Below are 22,500 nucleotides of genomic sequence, written 5' to 3'. Positions count from 1 at the left end.
AACGTGCATTGAAGAGCGTCTCCGATGGTTTTAAGATACCTTGGCTTTATAGCATAGAAGCACTCTTTAAACGAAAGGATGTATTTGCACGTCTTCCAACCGGGAACGGCTCTGATCTTCAGAGCAGCACAGATCGTTGCCGATGAGCTGTTAGTTTGCTCGATATGTCCGCATCTCGAATCTTCCAGGGCAACATGCTTTGTACATTGATCTTGAGAATGGCTAGGCTGGTCCGAGCAAGGCGTTGGGATTACATTGACTGGTAAGGGATAGCGGGAGACGTTTTCGAGCGGACAAGTGTGGCCCAGTGGTTAGGGCGCTTGCCTTGAGATACGGAGATCCCAGGTTCAAGACCCGCTCTGACCACTCGCTGAATTTGTTCCCGGCAGTCCCTGGTTCAACTTCCCAGCTGCACTTGTATATAGCCAACTGGTTTGCCTCCGGCCAGTTGGGATTCTTAACAGTTGCTGTTGTTGTGTTCTGTTGTGTCGTTGATTGTTTCATTGGCCCTGAAAAGCCCCTATGGGGAGCGGTCAATTAAGTATGTATTGTATTGTATTGTACAATCTTTTGAATAGTGCTATATTCACTTCGTGAAGATTCGTCAGGAACGCTTTCGTTTCTTTAGCGCTGACAACAATTCCTACAAATGTACGTAGAATCGATTTCCACTTTACATTCCATAAATAACAATTCCGCTCGTACTTTAAAAGAAAAACCCTTTGACCATCAAAAAGATTTTATTCGTATTTTTTAATCTCTCACGGTGGTTCTTACGGTGTTGATGTGGAGAAATAAAAACAAAGGCCAATCAAAACTCGTTGATATTGAGGGTTAAAATAGCAAGGGTTCTTTCGTTTTCTTGAAGGTGGCGAACAAAAAACTCCGCGGAGTCATACGAGGCGTTGTGTCTTTCTCTGTGTGCACTTGTGATTAAGTTACCCAGAGAAAGGAAAACAAATCCTCGATATCCTCGATATTAGGAAGCCAAATCTGTGCGCCTTGCATGTGTTAAAATTTCTGCTACAAATCAATACAAATCCCCCATCTTGACAAGTAAACTAGTCCCAAGGGTTTCTCATCAAAGCGCGATTAATCATCTTTTATTTTTATCACAGGTCTCTTAGTTTTAATGAATATCATTTAGTTTTATCAAGTATCTTTTATTTTTTCGTTCATCTTTTAGTTTTAACGAATATCTTTTAGTTTTATTGAACATCTTTTACTTGTACCACGTTGAATGGAATACCTTTTACTGCACATAACATGGATGTATGCAACGTAACATGGATGTATGCACACATGGCATTGATGTACTGATATTTCGATATTTTGTCCGTAAAAAGGCGCCATAGGCAAGTCTGATATAACACCCAATACGTTGCCTTGCGGGAAGGAAAAGGCTACGGGAGTAAACTCAGAGAGAAAATCCGGTTTGGAGCCCCGAAGGCGGTTGGTCGTCAATGCGATTACTTTTCCAGCAGTTCCTGCAGCCAACCGGCTCAAAGTGTAATGCGTTGCATTCCCCTGGAACCTGTCGGTGTGGCCGAGAGGGGGAGCCTGTTGTCGCGGCAGAACAAGGTCTCCATATACCGTCGCTCAGGCATGCGCCCTGGAAAGTTGCAACTCCAGTCTCGCCCCACGGTGAGGGCACAACACGGAAGACAGCAGTTACGAGTTATAAGTGCGCGCTCGATTGGCGTAGAGTTGGACGCTGACCGAGAGTCATGGCCAAGTTGTCTGGGACATCACGGCATTGGAAAAATGAACGACAATGGTCAGAGACTTCTTGAGCTCTGCTGTTACCACAACCTGTGTGTGACGAACACCTTTCTGCAGAACAAAGCATGCCACAAGGTATCATGGAGACATCCTAGGTCAAAACAGTGTGGCCGAGTGGTTAGGGCGCTTGCCTTGAGATTCGGAGATCCCGGGTTCAAGACCCACTCTGACCACTCTTTGAATTTGTTCCTGGTATTCCCTGGTTCAACTTCCCAGCTGCACTTGTAAATAGCCAACTGGTTTGCCTCCGGCCAGTTGGGATTCTTAACAGTTGTAGTTGTTGTGTTCTATTGTTTCGTTGATTGTGTTTCATTGGCCCTGAAAAGCCCCTATGGGGAGTGGTCAATTAAGTAAGTATGTATGTATGTATGTATGTATGTATGTATGTATGTATGTATGTATGTATGTATGTATGTATGTATGTATGTATGTATGTATGTATGTATGTATGTATGTATGTATGTATGTATGTATGTATGTATGTATGTATGTATGTATGTATGTATGTATGTATGTATGTATGTATGTATGTATGTATGTATGTATGTATGTATGTATGTATGTATGTATGTATGTATGTATGTATGTATGTATGTATGTATGTATGTATGTATGTAATGTATGCATGCATGTATGTAACATTGGCACCAGCTGGACTTGGTTATCACCAGGCGTGACTCAATCAACAATGTCTGCAACACAAGATCTTACCACAGAGCCGATTCGAACACTGATCACTCTCTGATTGCCTCCAGAGTGAAACTGACACGTACAAAAAAGCAGAAAGTTCAGCCATGTATCAACACCGGCAAGACTGCCTACTCAGACAAGATCCAGGAGTTTGGAGAGCGCCTTGAAGAATCTCTGATGTACCGTCATGAGCAGAGTGCCAAGGACAGATGGAGCTCTCTTCGTAACACCATTTACAGTGCTGCACTGCTCATATTTCGCAAGAGAGAACGGAAGAACACAGACTGGTTTGATGCCTACATCACAGAGATGGAGCCAGCTTACTGTACAATGAACTCGAAATTTTCAATACTGCACTCAGCTTCCCTTCGTGCAGTATTGAAAATTTCTCATTCATTGTACAGTAAGCACGTGCGTGTATTTGAAAACAAAACACTCACAACAGTCTCTAACCCGTAAATAAACACAGTCTCTCAGGAAGCACTTGATGCTATTGAGGATCTGCCCGTACTGGAGGAACTTGACGCCGAGTCGACCATGGCAGAACTTAGCAAAGCTATTGATGCGGACTACTTGCAAACCAGGAGTGAAGGGAAACTGATCAGTCTGTCCCGCCTGAAGGCAAAGACCAAAGTCCAGACTGACCTCCTCAGAGAAATGCTGTTTGCCTGACAACTAGCATCTAGAAAACTAACGTCATGGGCCAGAGAGTCCCGGCTCCTCTACCTATCAGCATCAAAAGCGAGGTTGTTGAGGTCATCGATCAATTCACCTACCTTGGCTCTACTGTGTCCAGAAATTTGTCTCTTGACTCAGAGGATCCACAAGCGCATCGCCAAGGCTGCCGCCGTTTTGTCTCAGTTGAGCAAGAGGGTGTGGGAAAACAGTCAGTTGACCTTGAATACGAAACTCAAGGTATACGAGGCATGCGTCCTCAGTACCTTACTGTACGGCAGCGGGTCTTGGACGACATACGCTAGAAAGGAGAACTGCCTGGAAAGGTTCCATCTGCGTTGCTTGCGACGGATCATGGGCATCACATGGCAGGACAAAGTCACCAATGTTGCTGCGCTGGAGAAAGCAGGTTCTCTTAGCATGCATCTCATGCTTCGTAAGCGTTGACTCCGTTGGCTCGATCATGAACGTCACAAGGAGGACGGCCATATACCAAAGAACCTCTTGTATGGTGAGATGGCTACAGGATGCCACCCAATAGGTCAGAGATGTTTGTACTGCGCTTCAGGGATGTCTGCAATCGTGACCTGAAACTCACAGGCATTGACACAGAGAGCTGGGAGGCGCTTGCACTTGATCGCGATGGCTAGCGCCACACTGGCAGTAGTGGGGTCAAGAGGGGCGAAGACAAGAGGATCTTACAGCTGAAGGAAAGGAGAGAAAGGAGAAAAGCGAGGCAGGAGAACGCAGCGGACACCCATGCAAGGAACGGGCTGCTGAGCCATTCGAGACGCTGCTCTTAACAGGCCCAATGATTACATGGTGCACACTATTGTCTCTCGAGACAGAAGGATGCCTGCTACTGCTACTGCTACTGCTACTGCTACTGCTACTGCTACTGCTACTGCTACTGCTACTGCTACTACTACTGCTACTACTACTACTACTACTACTACTGAGCTATCAAACCAAGTGAGAGCTGGTCACTTTGGGAATTTATGATAAGCCTTTAGAGAATGGATATATCTAAAATATAGATATAAAAATCATTTTTGAATTGTAGAGGGTAATAATGTCTAAACGAGCAAGTCTTAAAACAATCAAAGCAGTTGTGAATGCTACTTATTAGCAGCAAAATTAAAGCCTGAAAAATTGTGGCTTGAGCAGATTTGAAGCCATGAAATACATGTAACTTAATACATTTATGACGCCCTTATGTACAGACACGCACCAAGAGGATTAAGTAAGTAATACATTTGTGAAATAATTGACATGCTGTCTGTTTGAAACAATTTGTATTAACTGCAATGAGCGTCTGACAATGGACTCAGATAGTATGCGTGCTGTGGTTGGCTGATTCTATAGTACGACCTGCTGTACGGGCCTGCTAAATTTGAAATTTTGATAAAACATTCTCTAGCGAGTTTTTCGTCTTGTTTACGTTATGTAAACTTTAATAATATAATGAATGATTCGTTTCTACCAACTTTGACATATGATTGATCCATTCGAATTTTTTCATTCAACACAGTTTTTGCATGGATTTTTGCATTACAACAAGAGCGTGAGCGGAACGTTCGTAGCAGGCATTAGATCAGACGCAAAGATGGTAAACTGGACACCGGTAACAGCTTTTTTCAAATGTTCCCGCAGATAAGCCGCGGCCCCAATTTCTAGAAACGATTTTTGGGAAAAAGGCGCTGCTTATCTGCGGTGTCTGAAAAAGCCAAGAAGATTGATTCATTTTTCAGATTTTGACGCAAACTCGTTGAGGCAGTGGAACCTTCCGCTTGACTTAAATTAGTTTCCATTCTCACACTCCTGATTACCTCAGCGATATAACAAATATCTTACTAACCTCGTTTTCTCGGTGTGTACTGTAAGATATATGATATATGGCTCAAGTGTGAACTTAAAGTACAGACCTTGAATTCAGTTAGTAAGAGGTATTTATGATTATTAATTTTAATATTTATGAAAGTCAAGTAGACTAATGCACGACTGATAAAACAACGCAAAAATGTTTTTTTTATTCTGTAAATTTGTTAGATCTCCATTGAAAAACACATGATGAAGGCTGGTATTGCCCAGCCAAAATAGCAAAAGTTAAAAAATACATTTTTGCGTTGTTTTATCAGTCGTGCAGTAGTGTACTTGACGTTCATAAATATTTTTTAACCAATTTTGACTGATCACGGTCTTCTCTGGCCCAACGCTGTGCAAGACTTATCGTCCACAGTTTTTGCAAAGGTTTTAAAACCTCAACTTCATTAACTTTAATGTTTGATGAGTAGGTTTTTCCTTGAGGCCCAAATCTGAAATGATGGTGGTCCCAGGAGGAATCAAAAGAACTGTAAAACAAACCACCAAATGAAAGACTGAAAATGTCTGATTGAACAGATGAGGCGATACTCGTACAAAACAATGTCCAATAATAACAATATTTATATTATAGTTAGTAATAACTTTTACAAAGTCCTACCTAGACAACTTTGAGGACCCTTTATTGGTACTTAAGGACGTTCGCGCGAAAATCTTCCCACAATGAAATTTGTTTCATTTCTCGCTTGAAGTTAGGTCATAAATTACTTATTCCAAAAATGAAAAGAAACTGGGGGCCACCAACTTTGCTTCGGAGAAAAGGGCAAGGGAAAAATGCCCTAATTTTGACAGATAGGTCATCATAACGAGAAGTATCCTCATCTACTCATCCGTCGAAAATCATGAAAAATACTATGTTAGAGTGAATGTTTCTGTGTATAGAAATATAGGAGTGGGGTTTTTTTACATAATTACATGCCGCTGGGGATGTCGTAAACAGTAGAGTTAATCCTGAACGAGCGCTTTCGCAAGCGCTACCCGTTGTAGCCACTTTCGGAACTCAGGAAACAAGGAAAGAAATTTTTACAAAAAAGAGAAGTTCTTACATTGTGATTTTTTTCATTTCATCATATTTTGGAGATTGTAAGAAGAGCAAGTGATTCCTGTCTTAAAAATAGGGGTCACCGATGATCTAACGAGTAAAATCGATGTGATGTTGCAAAACTCTTGGAAAATTTAGTTTGTCACGATTTTGCGTGAGCAGTCGGGGAAGGACTGGAACCCAAGACAAGACCGATTGATGTAAGGTTTTTGTAAAAAAAAAATCTCGAGCATGGCAACGTTTCAAGCAGGCGTTATCTTTATTTGGTTAGTGTTTTGTATCATATCTCTCCATTGCCGTCTTTCTCATCGTCTGGAGTGTAGTTTTTGTGAAATATAATCTCTTGCTGTTTCCTCATAGGTCCGCACTATTCAAGTGGATTAGGAAAAGAAGAAAATTCTGCTCTATTTCCGTGAAAGTAAAGGAAAAGAAGTTCAAAAACATGCATTCATTTTGAACTAAGAAGTTCGAAACGTAATTAAAACATTTTAAAAAACCAACCTCATTAAATTTACGCAACGTCGCTAACTGAAACTAACCAACCTCCAGTTTTCAAAACTTTCAACCACAACTCGATTAGCGACCTTTTCCAGCCTCCCGGTCCTTTCTATTTGACGTTTCATGATGAATTGGAAATAAATGTGCCATTCTTTAGCCGACCTGGAAATTTTTCCTCGGCATTTTTGTCGCCATAAGATCTGAACTAATGCTTGAAGTAATGCGTGACAAATTGCAGTCGCGTTACCTGCGCAGTAAAAGGTGCGCACAAAAAATTTGCGCGAACGTCCTTAAACTGGTCTAAAGCCCGCCGCACACTTGAGGAAAGAGCTGAGCAAACTGCCTCGCGAGGCGGTTTGCTCAGCCGTTTCCTCACGTGTGCGGGGAAATTGTGGTGAGAAATTCGCCTCGCGAGGCCGTGAGGATAAAATCAAACATGTTTGATATTTTTGGCCTCGCGAGACAAATTCCTCAATGTGTGCGGCCATCGTGAGAATCGAGCTGAGCTTGGTTTAATCAAGCAGCCAATAAAAATACAAGGCATACTCACGTGACTCCAGCGGTTCAGGATGGTGTCGAAGGAAGAAATTCCGACGTCACTGAAGTCACGTGAGAATGCCATGTATTTTTATTGGATGCTTTATTGACCAAGCTCAACTCGATTCTCACGATGGCCGCACACAATGAGGAATTTGCCTCGTGAGGCGAAAAATATCAAACATGTTTGATTTTTTCCTCACGGCCTCGCCAGGCCAATTTCTCACCAAAAGTTCCCCGCACACGGTGAGAAAACGGCTGAGCAAACCGCCTCGCGAGGCAGTTTGCTCAGCTCTTTCCTCACCGTGTGCGGCGGGCTTAAAGAGGGTTTCTCCAGAATCCTCATAATAAAGAAGCAATGATAAAGACAAAAAGATTGTTGATATACCTGACTTGCTCTTGCGTTTTGGTGTTGGTGATTCACCTGAAAAAAAAAACAAAAATGAGCACTAAATTTTCATCCTTTTGTTACTCGAAACGTCAGCTTTTAGAATCTCTGTACGGTGGCCAATTTACATTATCAACTCCGTTGATAAAACCAAATTTTTGTATACTACTTCCCCACCGACGCAGCACCACAGTTTCTTTAGAAACTACCCCCTTCATTCTTTTATATTCTCTTAAGTTTGGTTTTATCAATGGAGTTGATAACGTAAATTGGCCACCGTACAGAGATTCTAAAAAGCTGACATTTCGATGATCCCGAGACCGATGTTTCTGATGATCCCGAGACTGGTAGAATCTTTTCGCAACCTCCACTTATTTCATTCAAACGCGACAAAAACGTAGGCAACTTTTTAGTTAGAAGTGCGCTTAAAACTAACGACTTTAAAATGTACGCGCTCACGATGTAAAACTTGTCTTTTCATTGTTACAACATGTAACACTAGCAAGATATCAGGACCTAAGCGATCTGTTAAGATCACCGATCGTTTCACATGTACCTCCTCAAATGTCATTTGTTGCATAACCTGTACGTTATGCAATAAATTATACATTGGCGAGACAGGTAGACGACTAGGCGACCGATTCCGCGAACACCTTCGCGATGTTGATAAGAATGACGAAGCCAATCTAAGCCAGTCGCTCGTCATTTTAATCTCACTAACCACTCCAAAAAACACAAGGCTATCTGCGGCCTGCTAAAAAAGTAAGCGGCCATGCCGCACTCTTGATCCTCACGGTATTAACGAACGCTTTTCATTTAACTAATATATTCCTATTTTTCACGTTGCCATGTTACCACCAAAAGCGTAGCTACTCTACTATAAAACCTACACGACGTAACCCGCAATTCCTCGATTCGCTCTGACGAAGGGCTAACGCTCGAAACGTCAGCTTTTTAGAATCTCTGTACGGTGGCCAATTTACATTATCAACCCCGTTGATAAAACCAAACTTTTGTATATTACTTCCCCACCGAAGCAGCACCACAGTTTCTTTAGAAACTACCCTCTTCATTCTTTTATATTCCCTTAACTTGGAGGTAAAAAAGTCTGTTTCAGAGATAAGCAGTGTTATGACAAAATTTAATAGCCCAAAAAAAAAAAAACGTGAGTCAGGGCTTGAAATAAATTAAAAAAACCCACTCGCAATTGTGTGATTTAGTCACAATTTCGCAAATTTTAGTCTCAAAGTCATCGCGCAGAAATGTGTTGACAGCGGTTTCACAAAATGTGAGCCCACATTTTACACATGTGTAAATATACCACTGAAAGGTCACTGAAAGTGGGAATGATTGAAGGAATGGCGCTGTGCATGTGAAATCTAAATTAGGTACTCTTTATAGGCGAATAATTGCTGATGTCATTGTTTGCATTTCTTTGTCTCATTAACATACGAGTTTGCTGATAGAAGGCATCATGCTATTAACAAATTCACTTCAAAAGGTAAAAGAACGCGTTAAATTTGGTTAGCAATTTTAAGCCTTTTGATAAAGAGCAAGTTACCTACCTTATTAGCCATCAAAACTGATAAATTCTTGGATGCTAAGTGCTAATGAGCCCATACGTTCTTTGTAAAATTTCGAATTTTCAAGCCTCATTACTCAGAGATTATCCGGTAAATTGCGCTCAAAGTTTGAGGTAGCTCATTATGCAATGGACTTTTAATATTCAGTGATGATTTTCTGGCTGATAAATGCTAATGAAGCAAAGACTGTAAAAAAAAGGTTCCCCTATTGTACCCCATATCTTCAGATTGAAAGAAAATTCATAGCGAGAAACAAAGTAGTTTTTTCCTATCGTTATTAATTTATTTATTTCAGCAAAAGGAACGGCAAAGTGGCAACTGCTAACACTTCTATTCCGAATGAAGGAAGGTGAAAACTAGTTCACAAGTTTATTACCCTCCACTTGTTAAAATAATTTTATGTGCTTCAGACAGAACAATCATTCATTCATCACTATCAAAATATAAAGTTTTTTTTTTTGAAGAGATGACACAATTTTTTGCTGCACAAACTTACTTTCATAATCTGAAAAACCAGCTTCTTTGGCATGTTGCTCCTTAAGATCTGATTCAAATCTTGCCAGGTCAGCATCTAGTTTCCGAATGTGCTTATCAACCTGAATGCACGAAATTGTGACATTGTCATAAGAGAAAAGCTCCCTAACCCGACGAGTTGTTGAATACTGTATTTACTCGAATAAGCACCGCGGCGCTTATTTAATTCTTCACGTCTCAAGTGCGGTGCTTATTTGAGCACAGCGCTTACTTAAAATTAATATTGGACGTCACACAAAAATATTTCTTTTTATTTGAATGGGTCATTTTCTATCGGCTTGGAGACAGGAGCTCATCACTTGAGGGAGCCTCTATCTTCCATACTTGGCCTAGGAGTCAACCCTTTCCCTAGTAGATTAATTTACAGAACGACTCCCTTGGGAGATTCAGGCACGCCCACTGTTGTAAAGCCAATCAAAACAAAGCGTCAAGGGAAATATGATACTTTTCATAGGAAAACCTGTTCTTAAAAATAAATCTACTCGGGAAAAGGTTGACTCAAGGAATTTGTGGAGGTAGAGGCTCTCTTTGATGAGCTCTTGACGGAGATTAACAGAAACATCTTTTGACTGTCACCATTTGATTTTTACCTCGTTTTATTTAATGCACGAGAAGTAAAATACTTTGAACTATGATTTTGTCCGCTTAATGACCCAACTGGCATAATTTTGACTTTTAATTTCAACCCAAAGGAAGTGGCAAATTCATCTTGTATTGCATGGGTGTTCATATGGCAAACAGTGAGCTTCAAAAGAAGGGTGCAGCTTACAACAGTATTTATTAGTAATTTTGCAAACCGTGTCATAAATTAAAACCCAAATCTTTTCAGGGATTTAATTTTGCAATGCAACTTGGGATGCTTATTTCAGTGAGGTTTTTAGCAGTTCGAATAACAAATAAAAAGAAGGATTCTGAATTTCTGCATCAATGGTACTTTCTTACTAACCCACACTATCACAGAATAATTATTTTAAAATACAGTTACTGTACATCTCAAAGCAAAGGATGACAAAACGAATAAACTTGTGGCCCTCGGAGCTCACCTCTTACCCCCCTTTCTCTGTCAATGCTCTGTTTTATGGTATTCAAAGCCACAAACTGTAAAGCTACACGGATAAGAGTAAAGTCAAAACAGACGTCAATGGAATGAGATGAGGATCAAACTGGTGACCTCCAGCTCAGAAGACTGCACACTAACTGACTGGCTATGCCTGTCTCTACTAATACATGTAGTAAATACTGACCATTTCATATGTTTGCATGGCAAGCTGAACTTTGTCGTCGCCATATTCTCGGCTCTTTACAAATGCATTTTCAATCTTCTTGAGGTGTAAGGTTCTTTTTGCAGGGTCCATGCTCCGAACATTAGCCATGTACTCCTCTGACATTGTATTGATTTCTTTTGATAAGTCTGAAAATTCATCAAATTAATTGAGGAAACAAATCAGCATCATTTTATATTAAGCATCTTATGTACTTTGGTTAGAATTACTTATTTATAGGCTGCACTGCATTTATCTGAAGGCTTCCTTTGCATAAATTCCACCTAAATTTATTAAAAGTGTACATGTATTATAACTTTCCAAATAAAAGACCTAATGCACAGTACATGTACATGTACATGTATATCTCAAGAAAAACAATCCTTGTTCGTGTAGCAATCAAACATGGACAGGGAGGATTGACCCTTATTCTTGAGCAGTTAACATAATTTCTTTGCGGTGAGCATGGATATAAATAAATTGATGGTGAATGTGGAAACACAGCAATTCTCGAATTTGAAAATGCTGCATATAAAGTTCTATATTTGTATACGTATTTTTAAAAGTTAGGTTCAATTTGTAATTTTAAATATGAATGTTTTTATGTTTTAATATATAATGTATGTTTAACACAATTTAGTATTAGTAGACTGTACTGATGAATCTCCAATAAACCAAGTATCTACATGTATCTCTCTATCTCAGATCTTTACACGCAACAGCAAGGATAGACGGCATCTCTGACATTAAAGCTGTAGCTTCATTCTTGCTACTGATGAGCCTCCCTTGGTGGTTTTTCGTGGCCCTTTCTACAAGTGTAATGTACTCAAGGTCGGGGCTTTATTTGTAAATCTGAATATCATGAGCCATCATCTCCCTCATGTTTTCTCGCTGCTTCTTTTCATAGAGAATTTCGATATCTCCGGATGTCATGGTTGGCTAGTGTTTCCTGGAAGAAATTTTGCCTTGACAAATGAGCTCGATTAAGTGAGCAGTGAGAGCATCATTTGCCTGCTTGAACTCTCTGTGTGTAAAGTAAAGCCCTTAAAATGTCTTGCACTTCTTGTAAATAACAACACCAAAAACCGTGAAATAAGAGATTTTTTTCGGAGAGCGGTAAACCTCCCCTTACCCCTTGGTCTGGGTCCTCCACTGAATGACACTGAAATTTTATGTTTACCTTACAAGTAATTCAGTACCTACCTAGGCCAGTACAAAGTACTCTCATTAAAATACGACAGTAATATTTGCTGTTGTGTAAGCGACCCTCAATGTAAAAACTATGCAGAATATTTGTCACCACTTCCCCAGGGATCCCATGAGATTGCCAAGTGTATGTGCAACATCAGTGCTTTTAGCGCGCAGTATCAGTTTAGCCATGGCTTAGTGTTGGAGAAGACAAAATAGTCTATTTTTTCTGAATTTCTTGTTTTTTAGCTATCTTCCATAGATAGGGTTTAACGGCATGGCCCAAACCGGGAAACCTACCTCGGCGCTTACTTCAAACGAAGTAATAGAGCGGGATGAATGGAATGTGAACATGGCGGGAGTTCTCCAAGGTCTTCAAGATTCCCTAGCACAACTCGCTAAGAACTTTAGACCGACACCCTTCAGAGCTCAAAGGAAGATCTCTTCCAATCAGATGGCCAGGAGAGCAACATAATATCAGTGGAAAATGGGAGTACGCATGGAAATACGATCGATTTAGCGTCCACCATAAACAAAGTGCTCGAGACAAGCAAAAACAGCCCTGAACCAGTGAGTTCTGCGAAAAGCCCAGACCCAGGGACGCAGAATACATTAATACACAGCCTAACCCAGGTGTTTGCCCCACACAAAAGAAAGTCACCAGCCATAGAAGGCAAAATTGCCGAGCTGGTTGATAATATGCCCATAGGGGGGGCTAGTTGACCAAAACGGTCGAAAAACATCCACCGCTCGAGAACTGCAAATACTTGTTGGTGACAACGGTCAATGAGGAAATCTGGGATTTGCTGCCCAGACAGAGCAGGGCAGTAGATTTAGCCTTCTAGCACATTCAAGAACCCCTATTACAGGGTTTGTCTGCTCTGACCAATTTGGCGGGCAAGACGCCAGAAACTCACCAAGTACTCCATAAAATCATGGATAGTGTTGCCCTGCTGGGGAACACAAGCTGGAAACTTAATAGAAAGGGGAAGAAGCTTCTTAAGCAAGATCTCTAAATTTGGGACTGGTGTTCACAGAAAAATATCTGGCTTAGTACTGTGCCTCCCACATTCCTGGGATCAAAAATGTTGAGGCAGATGGAGAGTCTAGGAACACTAATGACACCACAGTTGAGCAAATAGTCAAGTTCTTTAAAGCTGATATTGAAGGCAAGACGAGACTAGCTGTAGCGAAACGTGGTCCAGCGACTTAAGGAAGAGATCGGAAAATTTAGGAGACACTGAAACCGTGTCGTATCTTGGAGATTTAAAACAACTATTGACAGAACAACCATCCGTGGGCATAAAGGGTGAAGGTAAGAGTGGAAAACCAGTTATAAGTGACGTAGAACCACCACAGGAATACTCTGTTCAAAAACTGCTGGCTACTAGTGCTTTACGTAAACAATTTAAGATTAGTGGTCAAATTGGGGAGCTTGGAAAGGAAGATAAAATCAGTTTCTCTTCACTAGCACATCAAATTCAAACAGGGCTAGCTCAAGGTTATGTTGAGAGTGAAATTGTTGATGGTGTTATCAGTTCTCGAGATCACACCTGGTATCATGGTACTTAGAAGTTACCTAGAAACTCATCAAGGCCTGATATTGGACTGATTAAAAAAGTACCTTTCCTTGTAACATCAGAAACATTAGACTGTCCAATTCTGGGATACAATGTTATTGAAGAGCTTGTGAACCAGGATCAGAATACCAAGCCAATAATTTACAAGAGTTTCCCACAAATGGAGAGCACTAAACTTAAGATGCCTTGGTAAACTTTATTCAGAGCTCAACTTCAGGTGCTATTTGTAAAGTAAAAACTGGAAGGAAAAATGTTATGGTCCCAAAGAATAGCACAAAAATTATTGCTGTTAGTTGTTGTGCAAATACTGGACCTGTACATCAGCAAACACCAGTGTTGTTTGAGCCAAACCAATTGGCACATTTACAAGAAAGTTTGGAAGTTTATGAGACTTTGTTATACATGAAACCAGGAAAAACATCTAGGGTGCAAATTGCTGAAGGTAATAGAACTGATCATAACATTGTGCTTAATGGCCACACAGAAGCAGATGTTCAATTGAGTGGATGTACATGTGAACACCAACATCTTGAGCAGCATGGATCACAGCAATCAAGGGTGTCAGATATTCCTGTGAAGAAAGACAAACAAGGCAAACACCCTCCCAGCAGTTGACCTCAATGGCTTAAATCATGACCAGCGGATTGTAGCTGAAACAATGTTGAGGGAAGAGTATGAGTCATTTTCATCCAGTGAGCAAGACATCAGTTGTATCCCTTAACTGGAAATGGAGATTAATCTGAAAGATAGCCAACCAGTGCAAAAGATGTACACATCAATTCCTAGACCACTGTATCCAGGAGTAAAAACAGTACATCAAGGATCTTCTGAACCAGAAATTTGTTGGGGAATTAAAGTCCCCATAATCCTCCCCAGCTGCCTGTGTCCGAAAGAAAGACGGACCTTTAAGGCTTTGCATTAATTATCGAGAACTGAATGGCAAGACCATCGCTGTCCGCTATCCAATCACTAGTCTAAGAGTTCAAGAAACTCTGGATAGCTTTGGTGGGAATACTCGGTTCACTGTCCTTGACCAAGGTACATGTAAGGCGTACCACCAGGGGTTTATAAGTAACGGGAGCAGAGCAGCCACAACCTTCATAATACCTTGGGGGCTCTACGAGTGGGTTGGAATCCCATTTGGATTGATGAATGCAACGGCAAACTTCCAGCGCCTTCATGGAACAGTGTTTGGGTGAACTGGGGGACAAAGTAGCCATTCCATACCTGGATGATATCATTGTGTTCAGTAGTGGTTTTAAAGAACATGTTGAACATTTAAGATTAGCATTGCAGAGATTGCGTGAACATGGCGTGAAGTTGAAACCACATACTAAATGTAGTTTCTTCAAACATGAAGTCCAGTTTCTAGGAAGGGTTGTATCAGGTGATGGTTACCGAAAGGATCCAGGTTGTGCTAGGGCAGTTGAGAAGTTAAAAGAACAAATTCCCAAAACAGAAAACTGTTGGTGAAGTCAGACAGCGTGCTGGAATATTAAGTTACTACTGAAGATACATTAAGAACTTTTCTAAGCTTGCTAGAGCTATATACAACCTGCTGAGCACCTCAGGAAAAGATGGGTTTTCACTGGCGTGGTCAGTTACCATGTTTTTCAATGGATACAAAAGCAAATGTTTCCGTAAGGAGAGAGCTCAATCCCTGAGGATTAGTTTGGGACACCAACATAGCTACTGTTTCTTTGTTTTGAGATACAACATTGCCGCTACGACATCACATGAAAACACTGTATTGGTGCATATCAGTTCTCTTTTACTTAGTATGACTTTGTATTTAAAACGAATTATCCCACTGGAATCTCACTCAATCTGAACTGGCTTGTTTGTGTTTTGGTGAAATGAAATGACATCCGGCACCCACAACCTCTCAAAGTCACTCTTCTATTGAAAGTCTATCTCCCTTCATGTTAGGTTACAGTAAATCTGGCTTCATGCAACATTGGGTCACTAAAGGGAAAGGTCCTTTTGTGAAGGAGGAGAAGTACATTATAGGAGCCCTTTAAGAGCTAAGCAAAGCCGGAAGCCCTGATACCCTGCTTACATGTACTTGCATTTTAAACACAGTTGTGTCCATTACTAGCACAACATTTTCCAACATCCGTAAACTAATGAGTACTATGGTACTTAACGAGTGGAGAAATGCAGATGTTGCTCTATTCATCCACAGGGGTACAAAAGATGTAGGCCATCGAGAGTCCATGGACCGGGGCCACAGTGGTGGTCCATGGACCTGGGGTCCATGTTTTGTATACGTCCATAGGTCATACAATACAAACCGTTCAACTTCAAGTATATGAATATGAAGCTACTATCCTGGATTCATACTCATCGATAGTTCAGTCCCTAACTTTAAAGTCTGTCTTTTATAAGTGTGTCTTTTATACCAAGTAATCTGTTCTTTACACTCCATCCACAGTCCACCATTGTTAGTCCAATCCATGTTACAGTACCTGTATAATTATTTTCCTCAATCAGCACCTATCAGACCGTAGTTTTGTGCTGTTGTATGCTTGAAGAGGAAATAGAATGCCAGCTAGTAATTGCTCAGAATGAAAAACGTTATCTCTCAAAAGTCTTCCTGAACAAGGAGTCCCCAAACCCCAAGATATGTTTGCTCCAACAAATCCCTTTCTAAAAACATGTTTGTTGAAGCTGGTTCCAGACCTTCGCACATTCTTGCGCGTCCAGTACTTTTTAGCTTTTTTCTGGGAGTGTGTGGTTTTACTTTGTTTGCAGTTTGTAAGGATACTTTGTTTGCATTGTGCAAAGATGTTTTGTTTGCAGTGTGCAAAGGTTTTTTGGTGTGCAGTGTGCCGGATTATTTTGTTTTCAGAGTGGGATTGTATTTTATGTCAGGAGTTAGAATATATTTCGTTTGCAGTGCATGTTGTTTTGCAAGATGAGTAACTCTTTGTAATATATGGCTGAATTAAAGGAGGCAGTGTGGCCCAGTGGTTAGGGCGCTTGCCTTGAGATCCGGAGATCCCGGGTTCAAGCCCCGCTCTGACCACTCGTTGAATTTGATCCTGGTAGTCCCTGGTTCAATTTCCCAGCTGCACTTGTAAATAGTCAACTGGTTTGCCCCCGGCCAGTTGGGATTCTTAACAGTTGCTGGTCTTCTTTTCCGTCGTTTCGTTGTGTTTCATTGCCCCTGAAAAGCCCCTATGGGTAGCGGTCAATTAAGTAAGTATTGTATTGTAAAGGAGAAAGGTGTGTCCCTAATGGGCCACCGTAGTTTTGTACTAGTTGATTATTTCTAAAGAAAGACAGGGATGTAGTCTATTGACAATAATGTATTGTAATGGACACCGGAAGTCATGACAAGGCTGTCTGCTAGGCCTTATGGGTATCAGGGACCATGCTTTCCAGTTTTTGTTTTTGTAAAAGTTGACAGCCCTAACGTTTTTGGAGTAAAGTTGAGTTCTTGTCTAGTTTGATCCGCGTGGTTCATGACCTTTAACGGGAGTTATTCCAAGCTGTTCCTGTGCAGCAAAGTACTGTAAGAAATTTTACTCCCCACATGTTAGCAGTGCCAACCTATTTTTCTACAGCATCTACAAACTAACCTTGTGTTCTCTGATCAAGCTCTCTCATCAGGGTGAAGTTCCTTTGAAGTTCAAATGGAAGGTTCTCAATACCTGAATAACAAAAACAAATATTGATCAAGTGGTTGCAAAGACTATCACATAACACTCTAATGGATTGAAGTATTACAAGAAATTTGACTTTCAATTGATTAATAAAGGGTTTGTACGCTTTTTTCAACTAAAAATTCAACGACTTTTCAAGTACTTTCAAGGACACATTTTTCAAGGACTCCACGCACTGAAAAATCAAGCGATAAGCAGCTGTTCATATAGCTAGTGTGCGCCGACTCTCCCATGCTCGAAATGTCAACATCCTTCACGCACACAATGCATCGTGCCTTGTGTTTGTCACCCTTGACTTCGCGTAGCCACTCTTTGTACAGTAGTTTCTGAAGCCACAAGTCGCTGAAAACACACTTTCCCATTGTTGTAAATCTTTATTCGTGAAACAATAGCCAAACAAACAACACCCACGCAAACAACAGGAAGCACTCGAGGCACATGGCTTTTTGTGGAAAGAGCGAAGACTACAAAACATTTCATTGGCTCTTAGAATTACAGACATTGAACCAATCAGAGCAATGAATATAACAAAGAACAGGAAAATGTACTCGGCGCTTGATGGACGTTCGGAGAGTTGTAATGATCGTTTTTGTTTTTTTTACTATTATGTGTCGCTACTGTTCTGCCAGTAGCATATATTTTCATATTAGGCACTCTAGAATCTAGGATGGATGAAATTAGCTACAAGTTTCAAGGACTTTCCAGCACTGACTGCAATTCTCAGGGACTTTTAAGGCCTTGAATTTTTATTTTCAAATTCAAGGACTTTCAAGTACTTTCAAGGTGCGTGCGAACCCTGTTAATATTAAAAATACATGTACCTAATTACTCCACAAGCACAAGTTGGATATGAGATGATAGACAGCATGCCCACAAGTTATGGATAAATCTTCTCTACTTTATTTTGTAAAAAGAAAAAACAAAACTGATTTGTACAGTTACTGATGTTTATAAATAGAGCATGCATATGGTACCATTGCATTTCGTGATTTATGGGCACAAGTGATGTTTTGAAAGTTCTCAAAATTGCATGAGCCATAGGCAAGTCCAATTTGAGAACAGTTACTTTCAAAACATCACAAGATGATGTCTTACCCCGACTCACGTTTGCTTGTAAGTTTTCAGTATGTGATATGAAGTCTGGCTACCTGCCCTGTGAACATCACTATGAATCAAGTTTGTTAACCACTTATGCAACCCCACTTGGGTGTTTCCACTCATTACCCCTTCCCTTTGGTCTAAAAGTTAGCAGTGAGAATTTTCAGAAGCAGCTTCATCAAGCACTAGAGGACCCTGAAGCCGTCTACTGCATCGCTCATGATGTCATTGTCTGGGAATGTAGCGACAAAGAACATAATGCATGAAGTCTCCCTCTTCCTCCAGCGCTGTAGTGAAATGAGAAATCTCCCTGAACAAGGAGAAAATAAACGTTGTTTTGGTTTATGCAAAATCCCTGATGAGCTACAAGGGCTTGAAGCCCAACCCTTCAAAGGCAGAAGCAGTGTTGAAGATGGAACCACCCACAGACAAGGCTGCAGTTGAAAGACTGGGAGGAACTGTAAACTACTTGTCACCATTTGTACATGTACCCATTTACAAACCCATCAGCAACCTCACTCTTCCCGACACTGAATGGTTTTGGAACTCAACTTGTGACAAGGCATTTGAAGAAGTCAAACATCTTTTAATGGTGGCCCTAGTGCTGGCCTATTTTGACCCTAACAAGGAGCTCTCCATCCAGTGTGATGCTAGTGGTAGCGGTGGGATAGTTGAACACCCCCAGCAACAATTTGACGCATAGAATGTTGAGATGAACCCGATGAACAAGGATTGCAAAGTTAATCGCTCGTAGTGTGCAGCCGAGTATCTCCAAAGTTCTACCGACTGACTATTAAAGTGCTTTTACAGACATGGGCAAGCTCTCCGTAATTAAGCCACCTCAAATGAAATGGAATGACTCTGATTTACCCACGGCGTTTAAAAGCTTCAAACAATGTTGTCAGCTAATCTTTGATGGGCCTTTGAACACGAAGGAGGACAAGGTAAAAGCAACCTATATTTTACTTTGGCTTGGAGAAGAAGGTCCAAAAATCTTTAATTCCTTTGACTTGAATGATGAGGAGAAAGCGAAACCTGACACGACTTTTCTCAAGTTTGCAACGTACCTGGAACCTAAGTCAAATTTTTGAATTGCAAGGTACCAACTGCAAGGTTTCAGACAAGCTGACGATGAGAGTGTAGATTCATTCATGGCTAGGTGCAAAATACAAGCCCAGAAATGTCGATTCAGTGAAGCCGAACTTGAGGAACGTTTTATTGAGCAACTAATTATTGGTACTCGCACACGAAAGGTACAAGAAGTTCTCCTGGGTAAAGATGATAAATTAAAGCTTGACAAGGCAATGGACATTGCCAGAACAAAGGAAGCCACGGTCAACGACATGAAATCCCTAGAGCAACAAGGTCCATCAGCCCGTCCCCATGACAATAACATGGATGCTGTCAAGCAGAATTCCAACCCCAAGTGTGGAAAATGTGGACTCAGCCATGGAAAAAAATGCCCTGCCCAAGGTACAAGGTGCAGAACGTGTAACCAGTGGAACCACTGGGAACAGGTGTGCAGGAATAAACAAACACAGGATTGGAGAGCCAAGCCTTCACCTAGAAAGCAACCTGAAGGTTGGATACCACAGAAAAAAACAAGTCAAAACAAGGTGCATGCTGTTGGAGAGACAAATTCTGACTGTGATGAGTTGTGTTTTCAGACATTCACATTGACAGTTCCAATGTTAATTTGGTAAGAGATGAGGCCTTTGCAAAAATCCCAGTAGAACTTCCAAATGATGATCATCAAAGGTGACCTTCAACTTTTGTACCCTGACCGTTTTGATGGAATCGGCAAATTCGAAGGGGAGTACCACATTGTCACTGACCCTGATGTAACGCCTGTAGTTCATGCAACACGGAAGTGCCCAATACACATTAAGGATGATATTAAGAAAGAACTTGATGAAATTGATCAATCTAGGAGTCATCAAACTGGTGACTGAGCCCACTGATTGGGTCTCAAGTGTAGCTTACTGCCATAAATCAAATGAACGTTGGCGTGTATGCCTCGACCCCAAGGATCTTAACCGAGCTGTCAAGAGAAGTCATCATCATACGCTGACCCTAGATGAAATCACTCACCAGTTTAAAGGGAGCTCAGTATTTTCAAAATTGGATGCCCCAGGTTGCTACCTAATGGTCACCCAGTCGCCTGGGGCACCTTAGTTGCGAGCGCGGGCGACCAAGTTTCTGAACAAGTAGCCCGAACGGGCGCCTAACTTATCACAAGGTGATTCATCCTTACGTTCTTGCTGGAGATTAAACAATGAAAAAAGCTATATGGTTAGAGAGGTGGCAGCCAAGCAAATTCCACAAATAAACGACTCTTTGACTTGTAAATATGTTAACATTAACATAACATTGCTGAGGGCTTTCGTAGCGTTACCTCCTGGTAGAGCATGGAGACTGGGTTGCAATGTGATTCCCAAATATGGAAAACTGACCTGATCCTACGTCCCTCTGTTTTTATTTACATACGTAAGGGCAGTTAAACTCGCAGAAAGTTACGCGACAAAGGAATGTTCATCCCATCGGCTCTCAAGAGCCTACAAGTAAAATGTGGTATAATATTATTTGTAATGTGATTCTTAACCTTGAATTAAATGCTGAAAGAAAACATTTCATGTTTTGGTGATGTCCGCACCATAGTACATACCAAACATTTTAACGAGCCGCACGTGCAAATCTCCTTTTTCCTGCATTAATTGCTGAAGGTTTACTTGGTTTTTTGCCCGGTAACACCAATGGAGCTCTCGCAACAGGTAAGCAATACTTTTTTACAAGTCATATATACCCGGAAATGCTTTGTCAAATACAGTTCAGCATGAACGATTACTTCATTTACATATTGAGAGGTGAAGGAATGTATTTCATTCTATAGCTAGGGCGACAGTACTGCTGAAGGCAATTGTTCAGTCACAGTTTTACTGATCATTCTATAATTATAAAGCTCTCTTAAGAGTAGGCTTTTCTTATTTTCAGATGAGCGACTCGAAGAAGTTAAAAGAAGCTCTTGTTAACAATAATCCTGATTTATGTTCAAAACTAAAAAGCAAATATTGTCAACAAATAAAAATCAATCAGTCATTTCGAAGATTCAAGGAGCTGCCACAAGATTTCTAGGCTCAGTCTCTTGTTCCATGTGATGCTCCACCAGACTTGATCACTTGTAAAGTAATTGGAGATTGAAATTGCTTGTACCACGCCATTTCCGTTTCTCTTGTGGGTAGCATGAAATACTCCACCATCCTCTGTATGCTAACAGCAATTGAGTTGTTTGAAAATGCGGATTATTACGGAAATCATCCACGATTTAAGGAGGCCCTACAGTCTGGGTGCCCCTTTGGAGATGTCACAGTTTTCACACTTGCCCTCAAAGACCACAGGATATCAGAATGGGAACGCAGCAGTAATCATGTGTTGGCAATTTCGGAGTGAAGCTACACATTATGGGGCTTTCAACAGTCATTTCACATTTGACAATTACATGTAAGTACGTCAACTCAAACAACCCATTCAACAGTGTTCAACTTACAACCGTGCGAACTTTGCAAGTAGGGGTGACTGACAATCAAATTCGCACACCCTGATTGGCATAAAGGTTTAAAAAAAATTTGTTAGGTGGCCACGGTAAGGCGTGTCACACTGTAAGCAATAGATTATATTTAAAGCTTTCGACATCCACATTTTTCCAGTCGATAACAACTCTTTGGTCGGTAGGCGATATTTCCTACACAATAGTTAAGATGGTGATCCACAATACATGTACACGTACCTGTATCGAAGGTTCCACTTTGGACTTAATGCTTGTTATTGACAAATCTATCAGACATTGGGTACTTTCAGTTATGCAAGAAAAATCCTTGATGACATTCACCAGCCCCTTTCTGCTTAAAACATGAAACATGAGTCTTTTGCCCAAATCGAAATCAACCCCTCTGAAAGATAGGTCAGAATTTAAGTGGTTTTTTTTTTTTACTTGTCATGCACTAACTCCTGATCTGCCATCTTCAAGTTGGTGTGTAGGTGGGTTGATTCTTGTCCATATCGTCCATTCTACATGTAGCTTGTTACATTAAATACAT

General features: G+C 40.9%; 1 protein-coding gene across 2 annotated transcripts in view; it reads right to left on the bottom strand.

The window, feature by feature from the left end:
* LOC137997333 (inhibitor of growth protein 4-like) overlaps positions 1-22,500 on the bottom strand; it is a 43,372-nt gene that overhangs the window by 19,247 nt on the left and 1,625 nt on the right. For both annotated transcript variants that reach the window (XM_068843263.1, XM_068843264.1), the window contains exons 2-5: positions 17,225-17,296; positions 10,855-11,021; positions 9,573-9,672; positions 7,494-7,529 (exon numbers count right to left, since the gene is read on the bottom strand). In XM_068843263.1, coding sequence (XP_068699364.1) covers positions 7,494-7,529; positions 9,573-9,672; positions 10,855-11,021; positions 17,225-17,296 — 375 coding nt within the window. The remainder of the gene's footprint in view (positions 1-7,493; positions 7,530-9,572; positions 9,673-10,854; positions 11,022-17,224; positions 17,297-22,500) is intronic.

The sequence above is a fragment of the Montipora foliosa genome, chromosome 3 (assembly GCF_036669935.1).
Source record: "Montipora foliosa isolate CH-2021 chromosome 3, ASM3666993v2, whole genome shotgun sequence".
Lineage (NCBI taxonomy): Eukaryota > Metazoa > Cnidaria > Anthozoa > Scleractinia > Acroporidae > Montipora > Montipora foliosa.
The sequence above is the reverse complement of the archived record's forward strand: the minus strand, read 5'-3'. Positions and strand labels throughout refer to the sequence as shown.